This window comes from Heterodontus francisci, chromosome 7 (genome assembly GCF_036365525.1).
Source record: "Heterodontus francisci isolate sHetFra1 chromosome 7, sHetFra1.hap1, whole genome shotgun sequence".
In the NCBI taxonomy this organism is placed as follows: domain Eukaryota; kingdom Metazoa; phylum Chordata; class Chondrichthyes; order Heterodontiformes; family Heterodontidae; genus Heterodontus; species Heterodontus francisci.
The window spans coordinates 81480802-81499553 of NC_090377.1; the positions used below are offsets into that span (position 1 = coordinate 81480802).

The 18752-nt window shown below is 44.3% G+C and overlaps 1 protein-coding gene across 2 annotated transcripts in view; it reads right to left on the reverse strand.

The window, feature by feature from the left end:
- Positions 1-4194, reverse strand: part of cwc22 (CWC22 spliceosome associated protein homolog) — a 151971-nt gene extending 147777 nt beyond the window's left edge. For both annotated transcript variants that reach the window (XM_068035535.1, XM_068035534.1), the window contains exon 1: positions 4002-4194. In XM_068035535.1, the coding sequence (XP_067891636.1) occupies positions 4002-4012 (11 nt within the window). In that variant the 5' untranslated portion in view covers positions 4013-4194. The remainder of the gene's footprint in view (positions 1-4001) is intronic.
- Between the last annotated feature and the right edge of the window lie 14558 nt (positions 4195-18752).

Genomic DNA, 18752 nt, shown 5'->3' on the forward strand with positions numbered 1-18752 from the left:
TCAGGAAGCTCAACACCATCCAGGACAAAGCAGCCCACTTGATCAGCACCCCATCCGCCAACTTAAACATTCACTCGCTCCGTCTTCAATACACAGTGGCAGCATTTTGTACCATTTACAACTTGCCCAGCCTACTTTGACAGCACCTTCCAAACCCACAACCTCTGCCATGTAGAAGAACAAGGGCAGCAGACGCATGAGAACACCACCACCTGCAAGTTCCCCTCCAAGCCACACACCATCCTGACTTGGAACTATATCACCATTCCTTCACTGTCACTGTCAAAAAACCTGGAACTCCCTTCCTAATAGCACTGTGGGTGTTACCTGTACCAGATGGACTGCAGCGGTTCAAGGCTCACCACCACCTTCCCAAGGGCTATTAGAGATGGGCAACAACTGCTGGCCTTGCCAGCAATGCTCACATTCCAAGAAAGAATAAAAACAAGTCATCTGGCACAGATACCAAGTTAAATTTGCTTGCTGTGATTTTGTTGCAAAGCCTCACCTCACAAATCCAAACAGATTTACTTTTGATTTTGTATCAGGGTATTGAAGTTATCTATTTAGAAATCTGAAAGCACAAAATACGTAGGTAAGTGTTACATTTGGTTACTATTAGGCAACCATGGGAGTCCTCAAAACATGCTTACAAACGGCAAGGAATTAAGAATGGCTGCATATTATTTATAAATAAATCAAAATGCTCTTCTGCAAATCAGTCTGACTTTCAGCTTTGTGAATAACTGAATATCACAGAGTAAAATATGTTCACTATTAAGCGAGGAAGGCAGAAGAGTAAATAAAAAGATTCAATACAGAATCCAATGTATTTACATTTAAACATTCATCTGACAATTTCAAACATAAATTAATTGCTTGGTGTGCATATTTGTTCCCCGGTAAACCATAGCTAACATCACAAATGAGAGCAACAAACGTAATCAGTGAAAAAATTTCTGAAACTGGAAAAGGTACGCAATGCTGAACAATTTTAACATTTTCTTTGTAAAACAAAATTTACAAAGCTATTTGTTGTAACCCCTTTATTCACCATTTCAAGGTATAAAATAGACAACTTGATGAAAAATGTTGCAAGAATTCATCTCTCTTTGTACTATATTTAGTTTGAATTTTAATGTCATCGCACTAATTTGAATACTGCCATTTAATACATCATTCAGATACAAAAGCACTGTGGGCACTGCATTCGTTTCTGCAATTTCACCACGATATAGTCAGAATTATGGCCAGAGAATGTAGCACCACAAAAACCTGACATTTTCAAGTCAATTCTGCAGAAGCTTCCTCTACACCGATATCTAGTGGCCCTAGAACAGAACCCTGTGGACACGACAACCCACTTCCAACCACACTAAAAAAAAAACTCCCGTTAACTCCTCCTCTCTGCTTTCTCCATTCTAAACAATTTTTAATTCAGTTTTCTAACCTCCCTCGAATTCCATCGCCCTTAATCCCCTTTGTGCTCAAACACAAGTAGAACCCAAAATGTTTCTGGTTTTAACCACAGGTAAACACAGAAAAGGGAAATTAAAAACCCATCGAAACAGGTTCAAAGACATGAATTTGGAAATTCAGATGATTAACAAAAGTGAACATTGACACATGAAAAATCAGGCAGACTTGGGGGTCAAAGTATGAAACTGAGGGATTCCTTGCTACAATCTGCAGTGGCAATCCAAGTTCACAAATATGTAACAGATTACAATTAACATACACTCAAACTAAAAAGACAAGAACATTTTCATACCATCGAGAAAGAGCTGGCATTTATTTGGTGCATTTCAACTGTCAGGATGTCCCAAATCACTTTACAGCCAAGTACTGAGTAAGTGCAGTCACTGTTTTTTTGAATCTGGCAGTCAATTTGCACACAATAAGAGTCCAAAAGCAAATGTGATAATGACAAGATAATCTTACTTTCAGTAATGTTGGCTGAAGGATAAATATTGGCCAGTATATTGGGAGAACTCCCCTGTTCTTCAAATAGTGCCATAGATCTTTTACATTCATTTGAGAGGTGAGATGGGGGGCCTCAGTATAACATCTCATCCAAAGCACTCCAGCACCAACAATGCATTAACTTGTCAGCCCAGATCATGGGCTCAAATCTCTGAATTGGGACTTGAACGCACAACCTGACATAAAGGCAAGAGTGCTACCATTGAGCCAAGGATGACACCTAAACTACAGATTAACCAAATTATTCTGGAATAAAACACATTACAATAATTAAGTGTGTCGAAAACTCCACTTCCTGGAATGAAGACAAAAAAAAATACTGGACACGAAAACCACTGTATTAAGCATAATTCAATTACTGACTCCTGGGATAGCCTCGAGTTCAGACTTGCCACTGACAGCTTCTGGTTGCTGGATTGATTTTTTGGCGTCTCCCCATTCGCAATGGTCAGGCCTCCAGCCCATCATCTCAAGTCTCACACCCACCATTCTCAAAGGCTCTACTTACCTAAAACCTCCCTTCACCTTGGAAGCTTTCTGAGGCCTAATGGTTGTACAATTCAAGCATATACATGGGAACAATGACACAGGACACATAACTGAGCAGCAGTCAAAAAAGGGGGGGGGGATATGCATAAGACTGCTAAGCATGATTGATTAAAAAAATTCTCTGGCTTAGTGTACAAACACGATGGGACACAGCTCCAGTTGGGGGAAAAATGCAGTATTTCAGAATTACATTTAATGTCTGAAGATATTTTGATAAGCTTTTTCCTCCTTTTCTTATCTTCTGAAGGCACTGACTATTTGGTCAGGTTTTACTGTCAAGTCATCTCACATATTCACGTGTGAAAGCCCGGCATTGTGTACCAGCAGACTATTCGGCTGTGGAGGTATATCAGGACTAAGTGTAATTTTTCATGTGCAATTCCAGCAGGGGTTGTTGGATATTGATTCCAAGTGGAAAGCCTGTCTGATCTCTCCCTTCTAACCAAAGCTGGAGAAGCCAATTGTAGAATCCAAACTGTCACTCGAATTGAGCTCAAATAACTCAGAATGCAACAGGAAGCAAATCTAGAACTCTGTCTGAACGGCTTAGTTATTCACTGCTTACATTTGCTGAGCCATTAAGGAGACACCATTTTATAAAAATTGGATTCAAGAATAATTTTAAATATACAACGAAAAAACATGAATATTTATCACCACCCTGATCTTGCATTTTAATGTTTTCATTCAATTTTGGACATCACTAGTTATGTATATCGAAAACTTTTAACAGATCACAATTCCTAGATTTACATACATGGGTTTACCACCAATGTCCATTAAATGTTTTCTTCCAACATGGATTTTTAACATGCAGTGAAATGAGATCGGTAGTTTGTTCTATTATCCTGTATTGTATAAACTACTTCAAGGCCAAGAACAAAAAATACCTGCAAAGTTTTTTTAATAATCAATTTGCAAAGTCATTTCATGAAAGCTAAAACAAATTATTGGACTAGCCCGAGAAAACAATAGTTAAGCCTGCAAGAAATTACATATCTTAGAACTGATGTATTTCACCTTTAAAGTGTAGCTTTTAAAACTGTGATCGTTACAACACGAAGTAATGTCAGAAGGATACATTTATAATCACAAAGTTTACAGACGAAATAAAACTTGTTTTTTTAAAACCAGAGGCAGAGTAGCTGCTTTCACTGGAGTTTGAAACGTAGTCCCAAGTTGGAAATCAGCAGGTTTGTCAGATCTGTGGCCAGCAGCAAAAGAGCCGAGTCGCGCTCGGTGCCACTCGACCTCGGGGCCTCAGCCTGACTCAGGCCCTTGAACCTCCGCAGCACAGCGCGACCACACACACAGGTACGAGTGGGCCCCGACCTTAGCCTGCGGCGCGTTCACGTTAGCAACCCAGCACATCGCAGTCGCTGCCCGACTTCCTCAGCACCAGGAGCTCCAGGCATCGCGGCCTGCACTCCAAACACGCCTGAAACCCGGCGGAAGACGCGATAACTTACCGTCTGGGCATTTTCGAGCGCAAGACGGCTGCCCCCGCTCGTGCTAGGCCGGGCACCGCGCGCTGGTCTGCTTTCTAACGACTAAACTTTACCGCCCCAGAGCCGTAACTTTCACTTTGCCATATGGTGCTGTCCAACTGCAAGGAGACGTAGAGAAGCCGCGCCGCACAAACCAGGGCAGTGCTGCCAGGCAGAACTAGCGCCCCTCAGGCGGGAGGGCTGAAGCGCAACATCCTCGCTGCCGCCCAACCCGCACTTGATAAGCGATAAGTTGTGCTCAGAAGCAAACTGCTGTTGAGCAATAGTGATTCACATTGCATAACAGCTCTGGCTGAACAGGAAGTGCCCGTCTTCACACAAAATAAGTATAATGTGAGGTCGTAAAACCTTTCCTTATGTGGGCCATGTTATCTGAGAGTTGTTAGATGTACATGCTCAAGCATTGCTTTTCGCAATAAATTTGTATATTTTAGCAAATATAAATTAGAAGCAAAATACTGCAGATGCTGAAAATCTGAAATAGTTGCAAATACTCAGCAGGTCAGGCAGCATCTGTGGAGAGAGAAACAGAGTTAACATTTCAGGTGTGTGACCTTCAGAACCTGAAAAGGTTAGAAAAGAATTAAGTTTGAAGCAAGTGAAGGGTGGGTTTGGTTTGGTGGGGAAGAGAACAAAAGAAAGGTGTGTGATTAGAGCAGAGGGCCGGAGATATTAAGTACCAAAGGTGTCATGGGACAAAGGCTAAGAGCATGTTAATGCTTGTGGTGAAAGACAAATCATATGTCCAGAGAGAGTATTAATGGCAGAGTAATGAGCAGCTCTGTCTACAGGAAAAAAAAACAGGCACATGGTTAAAAAATATTTAAAAATAAAACATAAAAAAGGCCAGTCATGCTCTGAAATTGTTGAACTCAATGTTGAGTCCGCGAGGCCATAGAGTGCCTAATCCAGCTTGCAAGCTGCTCCTCGAGCTTGCATTGACGTTCACTGGAACACTTCAGCAGGCCAAGGACAGAAATGTGGGTGTGTTGAAATGGCATGAAGTGTCGGGGGTGATGGAGGAGTGGCCCAGAGTGTTGCAGAGGGAACAATCCCTTTGGAATGCTGACAGGAGGGGAAGGGAAGATGTGTTTGATAGTGGCAGAAATGGCGGAGGATGATCCTTGAGATGTGGAGGCTGGTGGGGTGGAAAATGCGGACAAGGGGAAGGAACCCTGTCACAGTTTGGGAGGGAGGGAAAGGGTGAGGGCAGAAGTGCGGGAAATAGGTTGGATACGAATATATTCTAGCTTCCTTTGCAAAGCCCCAAGTCTTTGCTTCCCATGTTATTGACTACAGGTGGGGAAACAACTCGAACAATCCAACAAACCTAACTCATTGTGTTCTTAAATATTTTTAGGTGAGTAGAGTTGAATTTCTTTGACAAGTTTCATGGATTTGCTCAAGTTTTGGAGTGGGTACCATAGAAACATAACTCTTTATTCATAACTTTCATAGAATCATAGAATGGTTTGAGCACAAAAGGAAGTCATTTGGCCGGTTGTGTCCATACCAGCTCTCTGGAAGAGCAATTTGGCCAGTCCCACTTCCTCACCCTTTGTTTGTAGCCCTGCAATTTTTTTCTCTCCAGGTGCTTATCCAATTCCCTTTTAAAAGCCACAATTGAATCTGCCTCCACCACTTACTCAGGCAGTGCATTCCAGAACCTAACCACTCGCCACAGAAAAAAGTTTTTCCTCATGTTGCCTTTGGTTCTTTTGCCATTCACCTTAAATCGGTGTCCTCTGGTTCTTGACCCTTCCGCCAATGGGAACAGTTTCTCACTAACTACTCTGTGAAGACGCCTCATGATTTTGAACAGCCCTATTAAATTTCCTCTCAACCTTCTCTTCTATATGGAGAACAGCTTTTCCAATCTATCCATGTTTCTGAAGTCCCTAGAACCATTCTCATGAATCTTTTCTGCATTCTTTCTAAAGCCTTCACATCCTTCCGAAAGTGTAGCGCCCGGGATTGGCCTCAATAGTCCAGTTGAGGTCAAACCGTTGTTTTATAAAGGTTCATCATAACCTCTTTGGTTTTGTACTCAATAGGCTGGATTTTCTCAACAGATAAGCAGTCCTACCACCGACTGAAAGTGGGTCCCAACCCAATCTGGGCCAGCGACGGGACCCTGGGTGGCATTTTACCGATGACCAATTAAGAGGCTGCTGCCAGGACCACCATGCTGGAGGACCATCAACTCAGTGAAAGATGGACTTTGGTCTGCCTGAAACCTGCTGGTCTTCCAGTGCAAAGAGCTGTCCACAACCGAGTATTACACTATTACAGACTGGCACAATCCAGGGACCAGGACTCTGTGTTGAGGGATGCTGTAAAGCTTGGGGCAGCTGCCACAAAGGCTCACTGGGGAAAAGCCACTGTCTAAGGCCCTCCTACCATTGTCTTGGGGCTGGAAACCATGTAAAACCCTTGGGCTGTATGCACCATGAAATGTTCGACATGTCATGTAAATATCTTTTTTTTCTTTTGGGCCTCCTTATCTCGAGAGACAATGGATACGCGCCTGGAGGTGGTCAGTGGTTTGTGAAGCAGCGCCTGGAGTGGCTATAAAGGCCAATTCTGGAGTGACAGGCTCTTCCACAGGTGCTGCAGAGAAATTTGTTTGTTGGGGCTGTTGCACAGTTGGCTCTCCCCTTGTGCCTCTGTCTTTTTTCCTGCCAACTACTAAGTCTCTTCGACTCGCCACAATTTAGCCCTGTCTTTATGGCTGCCCGCCAGCTCTGGCGAATGCTGGCAACTGACTCCCACGACTTGTGATCAATGTCACACGATTTCATGTCGCGTTTGCAGACGTCTTTATAATGGAGACATGGACGGCCGGTGGGTCTGATACCAGTGGCGAGCTCGCTGTACAATGTGTCTTTGGGGATCCTGCCATCTTCCATGCGGCTCACATGGCCAAGCCATCTCAAGCGCCGCTGACTCAGTAGTGTGTATAAGCTGGGGGTGTTGGCCGCTTCAAGGACTTCTGTGTTGGAGATATAGTCCTGCCACCTGATGCCAAGTATTCTCCGAAGGCAGCGAAGATGGAATGAATTGAGACGTCGCTCTTGGCTGGCATACGTTGTCCAGGCCTCGCTGCCGTAGAGCAAGGTACTGAGGACACAGGCCTGATACACTCGGACTTTTGTGTTCCGTGTCAGTGCACCATTTTCCCACACTCTCTTGGCCAGTCTGGACATAGCAGTGGAAGCCTTACCCATGCGCTTGTTGATTTCTGCATCTAGAGACAGGTTACTGGTGATAGTTGAGCCTAGGTAGGTGAACTCTTGAACCACTTCCAGAGCGTGGTCGCCAATATTGATGGATGGAGCATTTCTGACATCCTGCCCCATGATGTTCATTTTCTTGAGGCTGATGGTTAGGCCAAATTCATTGCAGGCAGACGCAAACCTGTCGATGAGACTCTGCAGGCATTCTTCAGTGTGAGATGTTAAAGCAGCATCGTCAGCAAAGAGGAGTTCTCTGATGAGGACTTTCCGTACTTTGGACTTCGCTCTTAGACGGGCAAGGTTGAACAACCTGCCCCCTGATCTTGTGTGGAGGAAAATTCCTTCTTCAGAGGATTTGAACGCATGTGAAAGCAGCAGGGAGAAGAAAATCCCAAAAAGTGTGGGTGCGAGAACACAGCCCTGTTTCACACCACTCAGGATAGGAAAGGGCTCTGATGATGTAAATATACATTGTAAATATAACCTGAAATGTCAAGTGTAGTGAGGCACCTCATAAACTGTATTGAAAGAAACTGATCTGTATTGCACTTTATGTAATGTCAAATTTGAATTGTATAATGCTTTTGTTTTACAAATTTTATGAATCAATATATTTTTAGAAAAAAGAAATGAGGACTTTGGCCCACCTCCCAGAGCTGCTGGCCAATTAGACTGCTGGTAGCTCTGCAGCGCGACTCATTGCGATGGCCACTGCTAAGGCTGCAGGAAAAAGGAGAAGGCAGCTCCATGCTGAGGCACCCTTGAAGACAAAGTAAAAAATTTTCTAGATCATTCCAGGGCCAGCGATGGGTGGGGTGCACCCTAAATCAGCGGCGCTGTAGCTGCAGGGGCTGCCATTGCCGCCAGGAGTCCCTCCATAGGAACGTGCTGGGAGGCCGCCAGGATTTACCTGCTGGTCTCCCCATGAGGCAACAGTAGCTCCCAACACTGGTAAGATTCTGGCAGGGGCAGGAAGTGGCCCATAATTGGGCACTTAACTGGCTTAATTTGCCACCCAGTGAGCGGCTGTGCCACTGAGGTTCCTGCCGCTAGTAATACCACATGGCGGCGGAAAGACGTTAGACTCTCCTCCCGATTCCTTCCGCCGCCATTTTACCAGCCCTCCCACCACCCAGCCCTTCTCCAGAGGGCTAGTGAAATCCAGTCCTATGGCCAGAATTTTACACCTCAGCAACCACCACCCCCACACCCTCCCCAACCCGGGAGCAGGCTGGGAGGTGAGGAAGGGACGTAAAACTGTGTGGGATGGCGGGGATGCCATGCCCGTCGCTTACCCACCCCTGCTGGTATTTTACCAGTGACGGGAGAGGTGGCACGCAGACCAGCAGTCCTTTGGCCAATTAAGGTCCTTATGTGGCCAATTAATGGCCACTTCCCAGTGGCAGAGGGACAGTTTGCCACCTGAGGAGGCTGCCCAGTTAAATCTGGCGGCCTCCTTGCGGGCTGGAGTGGGTCCTCCTGATCATGCTCTCTGTACCCCACTGGAAGATCCCCCCTCCCCCTTTGCTGGGGCCTATCAGCCAGGCCCTGGTGAGCCCCGACCCCACTTACCTTATTCTCCAGCCTCATTGCTGGCTGTGTCCAGGGTCTGCTGCAGTTGCCACCGTCTCCTGTGGTGCTGCTGGGTCTGAATTAGCTGACAGCTCTTGGAGGCGAAACATCCAGCCTCAGAGGGGCGGAAGCGATGATCTCAGGCAATTAATTGCCTGAGCGACACAAAATAATGTTGTGGCTTCCAGGACTGGCGGAGGTGGGCTTTCCCCCAGGGTCTCCAGCTGATGGGCAGGGCTACTGCTTACTCGTTAAATCCTGGCCTATGGGCTGGATTTTATGTGCCCTCTGAGGCTGGGTCGGAGGCAAGAGGACCCATAGAATTGCAATGGGTGTGGGAGTGGAGGGCCTGTCACCAAGCAATTTTGCCAGGGGCGGGATAGGTCAATGACGGCTTTCCCGCCCAGAGGCCAATTGAGGCCCTTAAGTGGCCTATTAACGGCCATATATCTTTGTTTATAAAGCCCACGATCCCATATGCCTTCTTAACCACTTACTCAACCTGCCCTGCCACCTTCAATGATTTGTGCACATATACACCTGCACCCTCTTTAGAATTGTACCCTTTATTTTATATTGCTTGTCCTTGCTCTTCCTATCAAAATGTATCACTTCCCACTTCTCTGCGGCGCAGTGGTTAGCACTGCAGCCTCACAGCTCCAGCGACCCGGGTTCAATTCTGGGTACTGCCTGTGTGGAGTTTGCAAGTTCTCCCTGTGTCTGCGTGGGTTTACTCCGGGTGCTCCGGTTTCCTCCCACATGCCAAAAGACTTGCAGGTTGATAGGTAAATTGGCCATTATAAATTGCCCCTAGTATAGGTAGGTGGTAGGGAACTATAGGGACAGGCGGGGATGTGGTAGGAGTATGGGATTAGTGTAGGATTAGTATAAATGGGTGGTTGATGGTCGGCACAGACTCGGTGGGCCAAAGGGCCTGTTTCAGTGCTGTATCTCTAACTAACTAACTAAATTTCATCTGCCATGTGTCCGCTCATTCCACCAGCTGGTCTATGTCCTCTGGAGGTTTATCACTATCTTCCTTGCAATTCATGATACTTCCAAGTTTTGTGTCATCTGAAAATGTTTAAATTGTGCCCTGTACACCCAAGTCTAGGTCATTAATATAGGTCAAGAAAAGCAGTGGTCCTCGTACTGATCCCTGAGGAAACCCACTATGTACCTTCCTCCAGTTCACAAAACAACCGTTCAGCACTACTCTTTGTTTCCTGTCACTCAACCAACTTTGTATCCATGCTGACATTTCCCTTTCATTCCATGGGCTTCAAGATTGCTGTTAAGCCTATTATGTGGCACTTTATCAAACACCTTTTGAAAATCCTTGTACACCACATTAACCCTCTCAGTTACCCCATCAAAAAACTCAGTCAGGTTACTGAAACAAAATTTTCCTTTAACAAATCCATGCTGGTTTTCCTTAATTAATCCACACTTGTCCAAGTGACTGTTAATTTTGTACTGGATTATCATTTCTGAAAGCTGTCCCACTACTGAGGTTAAACTGACTAGCCTGTAGTTGCTGGACCGGCCCTGGTGACCCTGTGTCACTTACCTGAGGTCTGGGGTTCCAGCACTGGGCCTGGGTCCAAGGCCTCTGCAGCACTGGCACTAACCCTAACCCTTTACACCCTTTTCTGAACAAGCTGTAACATTTGCAATTCTCCAGTCCTCTGGCAGCACCCCCGTATCTAAGGAGAATTGGAGGATTATGCCAAGTGCCTCCTAAATATCCACCCTTACTTCCCTCAGTATCCTCAGATGCATCCCATCTTGTCCTGGTGACATCAACCGTAAATACAGCCAGCCTTTCTAATACCTCTGCTTTATCAATTTTTATCCCATGCAGTATCTCAACTACCTCATCTTTCACTATGACTTTGGCAGCATCTTCTTCCGTGGTAAAGACAGATGCAAAGTCTTCATTTAGTACTTCAACCATGCCCCCTTCTCCCATGCGTAGATTCCCTTTTTGGTCCCTAATCATCCCCACCCCTCCTATCATAACCCTTTCACAATTTATATGCTTGTGGAAGACCCTGATAAGAAGTTGATGAAGAAAAGGTAGTGTGTAGTCTGAGAGATTAAGGGCTGATTTTAAGAGTGGGCAGAAAATTGGAAGGAGTCCACTTGCAATTTCAGGATATGTGCTTTTGACTAGCAAGGGTCCCTAAAGAGAATTTCTATTTATAAAGCTGGACTTGTTATGTCACACTGGGGAGGGATTAATACTTTAAGGTCTAGATATGAAGCTAAATGTACGCTTAACAAGTCTAATAATGGCAGAAAAATAGCAAGAGAAATAAAGGCAGAACATAAGAACAAAAGAAATAGGAGCAAGAGTGGAACTTTACAGCCCCTCGATCCTGCTCTGCCATTCAATATGATCATGGCTGATATTGGGCTTCAACTACATTTTCTCACCTGCTCCCCATATAACTTGACTCCTTGAGAGACCAAAAATCTATATAACCCAGCTGTAAATACATTCAATGATGGAGCATCCACTATCGTTTGGGATAGAGAATTCCAAAGATTCACAACCCTTTGAGTGAAGTAATTTCTCCTCATCTCAGTCTTAAATGATCATCCTCTCCTTCTGAGACTATGCCCCTGTGTTTTAGATTCCCCAGCTAGCTGAAACAACCTCTCAGTGTCTACTCTGTCAAGAATCTTGTAAGTTTCAATGAGATCACCTCTCATTCTTCTAAACTCCAGAGTATAGGCCCAATTTACACATTGTTATAACTGAGGCAGGAGGAGTGCACTGTTTATTCTAGTCCCACTTATCCACAGGTTAGAACATACTCTATTTTTCCCAGATTAAAACAGACCAACCAGGTTTCTTTAATAAGCAACAAAGTTATCAGTTTATTACAAAACAAGTCTTAACCAGTAATGAAGTAAAACATAAGCACACAGATTGAACTATACAAGTTCCCTTTTACCTTAGTCGCTCACACACACACACATAAACCAGTTAACCAGAAAAATAAAAGGGAATTTTGCTTTCGAGCTCTGTAACAAAAAAACAGACAAAAAAAAACACTTTGGCTGAATACTTGCTCATTCTTGAATTAAAAAGAGAAGATATGAAAAGATGTCCTTTGTTTTGCTTTGGCATCCCAAATGTGTATAGACAGCTTTCACTGGGATCTTACTAAAACAGCTCTTTCCAGGCGATGTTTAAGATCAGTTAGGGTAGGCTTTCCAGGAAATGCAGCTACAGAGGCTGCAGATAGGCCTTACAGCAGAAATGCAGTAACAGAGGTTTCAGTTTCCACACATTCAATACGCAGGTTTCTTCAAATACAGGAGGAAAGAGGAGACTGACACACTCGACACACAGGGTTTCTTTCAAAGGGAGAGAAAGAGATGAGCTGGGTTTCCTTGGCAGGCGAAAATCAACTGTCTTCCAAGCAATTTACACTCCAACTCACTATCCAAAGGAAAATCAAAACAATTTCATAAGAATCAAGCCTCCTGACCCCTATAAATCTTGACTTTTCACTTCTCAGTAAACATCTTCTCCAAGTCAAAACAACAAGCTCCATGCTGTTTTTTAATCTGAAAAGGGACTTGGATAGGTTGCAGTGCTGGGCTGAAAAGTGTGACCCATTGACCTGAAACTTTAACCCTGTTTCTCACTCTACAGATGCTGCCAGACCTGCTGAGTATTTCCAGCACTTGTGTTTTTATATCAGATTTCTAGCATTTTGCTTTAATTTTAATGTTTAACTGAGACCCTATCTGCTCTTTCAGCTGGATGTAAAAGATCCCATGGCACTATTTCAAAGAACAGCAGATGAGTTATCCCTGGTGACTTGGCCAATATTTATCTCTCAATTAACATTCCATATACAGATTATCTTGTCATTATCACATTGTTATTTGTGGGATTTCGGAAAATCCTTGAAAAACTTGGATGTCCACCCAGGTAACAGGCCATGGTGAAGCAGTTTCATGAAAATCAGTACGGACAAGTCAAGCAAAACAGCGACCTCTCGAGTCCCTTCCGAATCTCCAATGGTGTGAAGCAGGGATGTGTGCTGGCCCCGACCTTATTCATCATCTTTTTCAGCATGATGCTGCAGCAAGCAATGGAAGACCTTAAGGAGGGAGTTTCCATACGCTTCCAGACTGATGGAGGCCTTTTCAACCTCAGGCGTCTTCAGGCTCACAGAAAGACACAAGAAAAACTCATCCGTAAAATTCTTTTTGCTGATGACTGCACTCTGCTGGCGCACAGTCAGTCAGACCTGCAACGTATAACAACATGTTTTTCCGAGGCGGCACAACTGTCCGGACTAAAATTCAGTTTGCAGAAAACTCAAGTCCTGCACCCAAGCAGAATATAGACCACCAAGCATTGTCATCGAGGGAACTGAGCTGAATGCCATCAGGTAATTTACCTATTTGGGGAGCATAAACTCGTTTGATGGCACCATCAACAAGGAAATGGGCAATAGGCTTTCAAAAGCAAACTACATTTGGCAGACTCTACAAACGAGTGTGGAGCAACCACAGACTCAGAGCACAGACCAAACTCAAAGTGTACAAGCGCTGAGTCATGGGTCCTATGCCGCCGTCATGTACGCCTTCTAGAGTGCTTCCATCAGCGCTGCCTCTACAGCATCCTCAAGAACTGCTGGCAGGACCGCATCACAAACATTGAAGTCCTGGAAACAGCCAACATCACCAACATTGAGACCATCCTCCTGCAAAGCCAACAGTGTTGGGTGGGTCATGTTGCCTGGATGGACCACAGTCACCTGCCCAAGATCGTGTTGTATGGAGAGCTGATCGTTGACCACACAGAGGAAGTAAGGTTAGTATGGACAGAAAGTATTTACACATGTGAGACTTTTAATAAATTATAGATGGAAACATGTGAAATTATGGCATGAGAAATCTCAATGACTTAGAATTTTGAAGTTCTGATCCTTGATATGCTTATAATTACATATCAAAAAAATCACTAAATTCATGGAGGACTGCAGCAGTTTTTGAACCAAATACAAATTTATAACAAGATTAATTTATATTCCATTTATATGATATGAATTAAGAAGCAATAATTGATTCAGCAAATTTCACTGATCCACATATTTTATAACAAACATCATTAGACATTTACAGAAAATTTCTTCTACAGATATATAGGAAAGGATTTACATATTTTGAGAAGTGACAAAGTTTTTTCTGCACTCAAATTAGAGCAAATCATTTATTCAAATATGAATTACTGCATTAACATGGAATAAATGTACTAATTTTACATTGTATTTATGGTATGAACTCTTTGTTTTCTCCTCCAGCATATTCCATGTTATAAGCATTTATGATGTAATGTGATAGTTATGATTTTCAGGCTTCACCAGATATTTCTATTGTGCTCAACCAAGAATCACTTCATGAAGTGTGACTTTACACATTATCTGGCAATGTAGAATTGTGCAGTGGTTGTATAGAACACTCTTGATAATGTCAATTGCTCAGTGTAAATGACACAAGCCCTCAGTATCCCAGTTCTTTGGATCGCAGAAGAACAAATCAATTCTATCAGAGTGTACGACTCAGGTTATAATCTCTGAATCAGATATATTAAATTTGAGAAATGAAAGAGTTACAAAAGATCAACACAGCTGATTTCAACAGTTAACACAATTAACTTTCAATTTTTCAATTTATAGAATAATAGAAGATGCAATATATCACCAAAGCTCCGAATAATAAGGAACCTAGATCAGTGTCCATTATACAAAACGTATACTTAAGATTGAATCTATCCACATCAAGCCTTAACGTGTTCACTTCGACATGGGATGTAGCACAGTCGGGAGAAGGCTACCGGGTATACTTTTCCACCTGGACGAGGGGCTGCTGAAACAGCAATTTCCAGAAACATCTCCCCGCCATGATAACTGAGTTACTTGAGTTCAGCACAGGCAGTTAAAGAGACCAATCAGCGAACAAAAGATATAGAACAATGGAAACCCTGGAATGCAGCCAGCCATTAGGAATGCCATAGGAACAGAGCAAAGTATGTTTTCAACCTTGGTGTCACATTTGACCCCAAGATGAGCTTCCGACCACATATCAGTACCATCACCAAGACTACCTATTTCCATCTCTGTAGCATCGGCCACTCTGCCCCTGCCTCAGCTTATCTGAGGCTGAAATCATCATCCATGCTTTTGTTAGCTTTAGACTTGACTATTCCAATGCACTACTGGCCGGTCTCCTATCTTCTACCTTTCCTCAACATAAGGTCATCCAAAAATCTGCTGCCTGTATCCTAATTCACATCAAGTGCCATTCACCCATCACCCCTGTGCTCGCGAACTTACATTTTCTCCTATTAAGGAAGCCTCTATTTTAAAATTCTCATACTTGTTTTCAAATGCCTCCATGGCCTTGCCCTCTCTACTCTGTAATCTCCTCCAGCCACACAACCCTCAGAGATATCTGCATTCCTCCAATTCTGGCCTCTTGAGCATCCCCAATTTTAATTGCTTCATCCTTGGTGGCCATGCTTTCAGTAGCCAAGGCACTAAACACTGGAATTCCCTCCCAAAACCTCTCTGCCTCTCTCCCTCTCTTTCCACCTTTAAGAGTCTCCTTAAACCCAACCTATTTGACCAAGCTCTTGATCATCTGCCCTAATCTCTCTTTATGTGACTTGGTGTCAAATTTTGTTTGATAATGCTCCTGTGAAGCACCTTGGATGTTTTACTATGTTAAAGGCTCAATATAAATACAAGTTATTGTTGTTGGACAGGAAAAGACACTGTGATTCATCTAACCAGTTCCAAAAGCTAAACATTCTCAATTGCTCATTTCCTCAACTATCTATCTAATTCTTCATTAAATGTTTGCATTGAAAACTCCCAGATCAGCCATGATTTCATTGAATGGCCTACTTCTCCTCTTTGTTCCTATGTGTAGTCCATTCCACATGTTCATTATTCTCTTTATAAAGTAGTTCTGATAATTACTCTCTGTAGCTTCCAGGCTTGTAACATCCTGCCATAGGCCTAAGATGATTGAATAAATCATTAGGGCAGCTCTGGGTGGTTGTTCGGAAAATGTGGATTTTCTTCCAATTCAGTAAGACTGAACGTACAGTTAGCAAATGAATATGACTGACAGACCTCCATCGATAGTTTGTAAAAACATTGCCTTTTTATGTTTTGAAATATGATAGGTTACACTACCAGCAACAGTGAATTGTTTCTGATTTAGTCTTTGATAGTACTAAGTTGTTCAGGGCACAGAAAGAGGAGAACCCAGAGGCCTTCTTCTTCTTCTTCTTTGGCCTCCTTGTATCGAGAAACAATGGGTAAGCACCTGGAGGTGGTCAGTGGTTTGTGAAGCAGCTATAAAGAGTGGCTATAAAGGCCAATTCTAGAGTGGCAGACTCTTCCACTGGTGCTGCAGATAAAATTGGTTGATAGGGCTGTTACACAGTTGGCTCTCTCCTTGCGCTTCTGACTTTTTTCCTGCCAACTGCTAAGTCTCTTTGACTCGCCACGCTTTAGCCCCGCCTTTATGGTTGCCCGCCAGCTCTGGCGATCGCTGGCAACTGACTCCCACAACTTGTGATCAATGTCACAGGACTTCATGTCGCGTTTGCAGACGTCTTTAAAGTGGAGACGAGGACGGCCGGTGGGTCTGATACCAGTGACGAGCTCGCTGTACAATGTGTCCTTGGGGATCCTGCCATCTTCCATGCGGCTCACATGGCCAAGCCACCTCAGGCGCCGCTGGCTTAGTAGGGTGTATATGTTGGGGATGTTGGCCGCCTCGAGGACTACAGTGTTGGAGATACGGTGCTGCCACCTGATGCCAAGGATTCTCCGGAGGCAGCGAAAATGGAATGAATTGAGACATCGCTCTTGGCTGACGTACGTTGTCCAGGCCTCGCTGCCGTAGAGCAAGGTACTGAGGACACAGGCTTGATGCACTTGAACTTTTGTGTTCTGTGTCAGTGCGCCATTTTCCTACACTCTCTTGGCCAGTCTGGACATAGCAGTGGAAGCCTTTCCCATGCGCTTGTTGATTTCTGCATTGAGAGACAGGTTACTGGTGATAGTTGAGCCTAGGTAGTTGAACTATTGAACCACTTGCAGAGTGTGGTCGCCGATATTTATGGATGGGACATTTGTGACGTCCTGTCCCATGATGTTCGTTTTCTTGAGGCTGACGGTTAGGCCAAATTCGGTGCAGGCAGCTGCAAACCTGTCGATGAGTCTCTGCAGACACTCTTCTGTGTGAGATGTTAATGCAACATCTTCAGCAAAGAGGAGTTCCCTGATGAGGACTTTCCGTACTTTGGTCTTCGCTCTTAGACGGGCAAGGTTGAACAACCTGCCACCTGATCTTGTGAGGAGGAAAATTCCTTCTTCTGAAGACTTGAATGCATGTGAGAGCAGCAGGGAGAAGAAGATCCCAAACAGTGTTGGTGCGAGAACACAGCCCTGTTTTACGTCACTCAGGATAGGAAAGGGGTCTGATGAGGCGCCGCTATGCTGAATTGTGCCTTTCATATTGTCATGGAATGAGGAGATGCTTTGGTGGACATATGGTTCACCATATCCCTATCACCTCACAGCATTTCCCGTCACACATTCCAACAGTGGCAAGCACCAGAACAGATGTAGGTGGTTAGATTCAAGAAGAAGCACTCAATGAGTTACAGAGTATTTTTGAGGAGAAGCAGGTGAAGGTGACAGAAAATGAGCCTAAACCTGCTGCTGCTCAAGTCCTCCTTTCACTGCTGAGTCCAGGGACTGAAACCTCACGGGGCCGATCTACAAATGAATTCTTATACCTGAGCATTACCATTTCATGCAGTTATTTGAGTGTGTGTCTAGCACAATGTCAAGTCTGAGCACAACTGCCAACTAAACTGGAGGCCACCATGTAGACAGCAGCCACTTCATGGCCTTCTGCAATGGAACCTTTCAAAATTTGCCGATGATACCAAATTTGGAGGAATGGCAAACAGCGAGGTGACCCGAATCTCCTGCAACAGGACATAGATAGGCTAGCAGAATGGACAGACATGTGGCAGATGGAATTTAATACAGATAAGTGTGAGGTGATGCATTTTGGCAGAAGGAATAGGGTGAAGCAATATCGACTAAATGGCGCAGTACTAAAGAGTATGCAGGAACAGAAGGACCTGGGGGTGCATGTGCATTGATCTTTGAAGGCGGCAGGACATATTGAGAGGGTAGTTAGCAAAGCATATGGGATCTTGGGCTTCATAGAGGCATAGAGCACAAAAGCAGGGAAGTTATGCTGAACCTTTAGAAAACTTTGGTTAGGCCTCAACTAGAGTATTATATCCAATTTTGGCCTCCACACTTTAGGAAGGCTGTGAGTGTCCTTGAGAGGGTGCAGAGGACATTTGCCAGAATGGTTCCAGGGATGGGAATTTTAGTTACAAGGTTTTGTTAAGGGCAAATGATGTTTCCCTAACCTGCTGGAGTTTTTTTGTTAAGGTAACAGAGAGAGAGTTGATGAGGGTAATGCTGTTGGTGTAGTGGACATGCACTTTCAAAAGGTATTTGATAAAGTGCCGCACAACAGATTTATGAGCAAAGTTATAGCTCATTGAATAAAAGGGACAGTAGAAACATGGATACCAAATTGGCTGAGTGACAGGAAACAGAGTAGTGGTTAATGGGGGGTAGGGTCGCGACCGTGGCGAGCGGGCCAGCCCAGAGCCTGCACGTCCTCCTCGATATCGGCGTCCTCCAGGCTGACGCTGTGCTCGTGGTCGCCATCCAGCTCACGGTGGAACTTCTTTCCCGGCTCCCAGCTGTGACAGCGGAAGGGCAACCGAGGCCAGATTGAGGCCCTAAGCCTCGACGACCGCTTC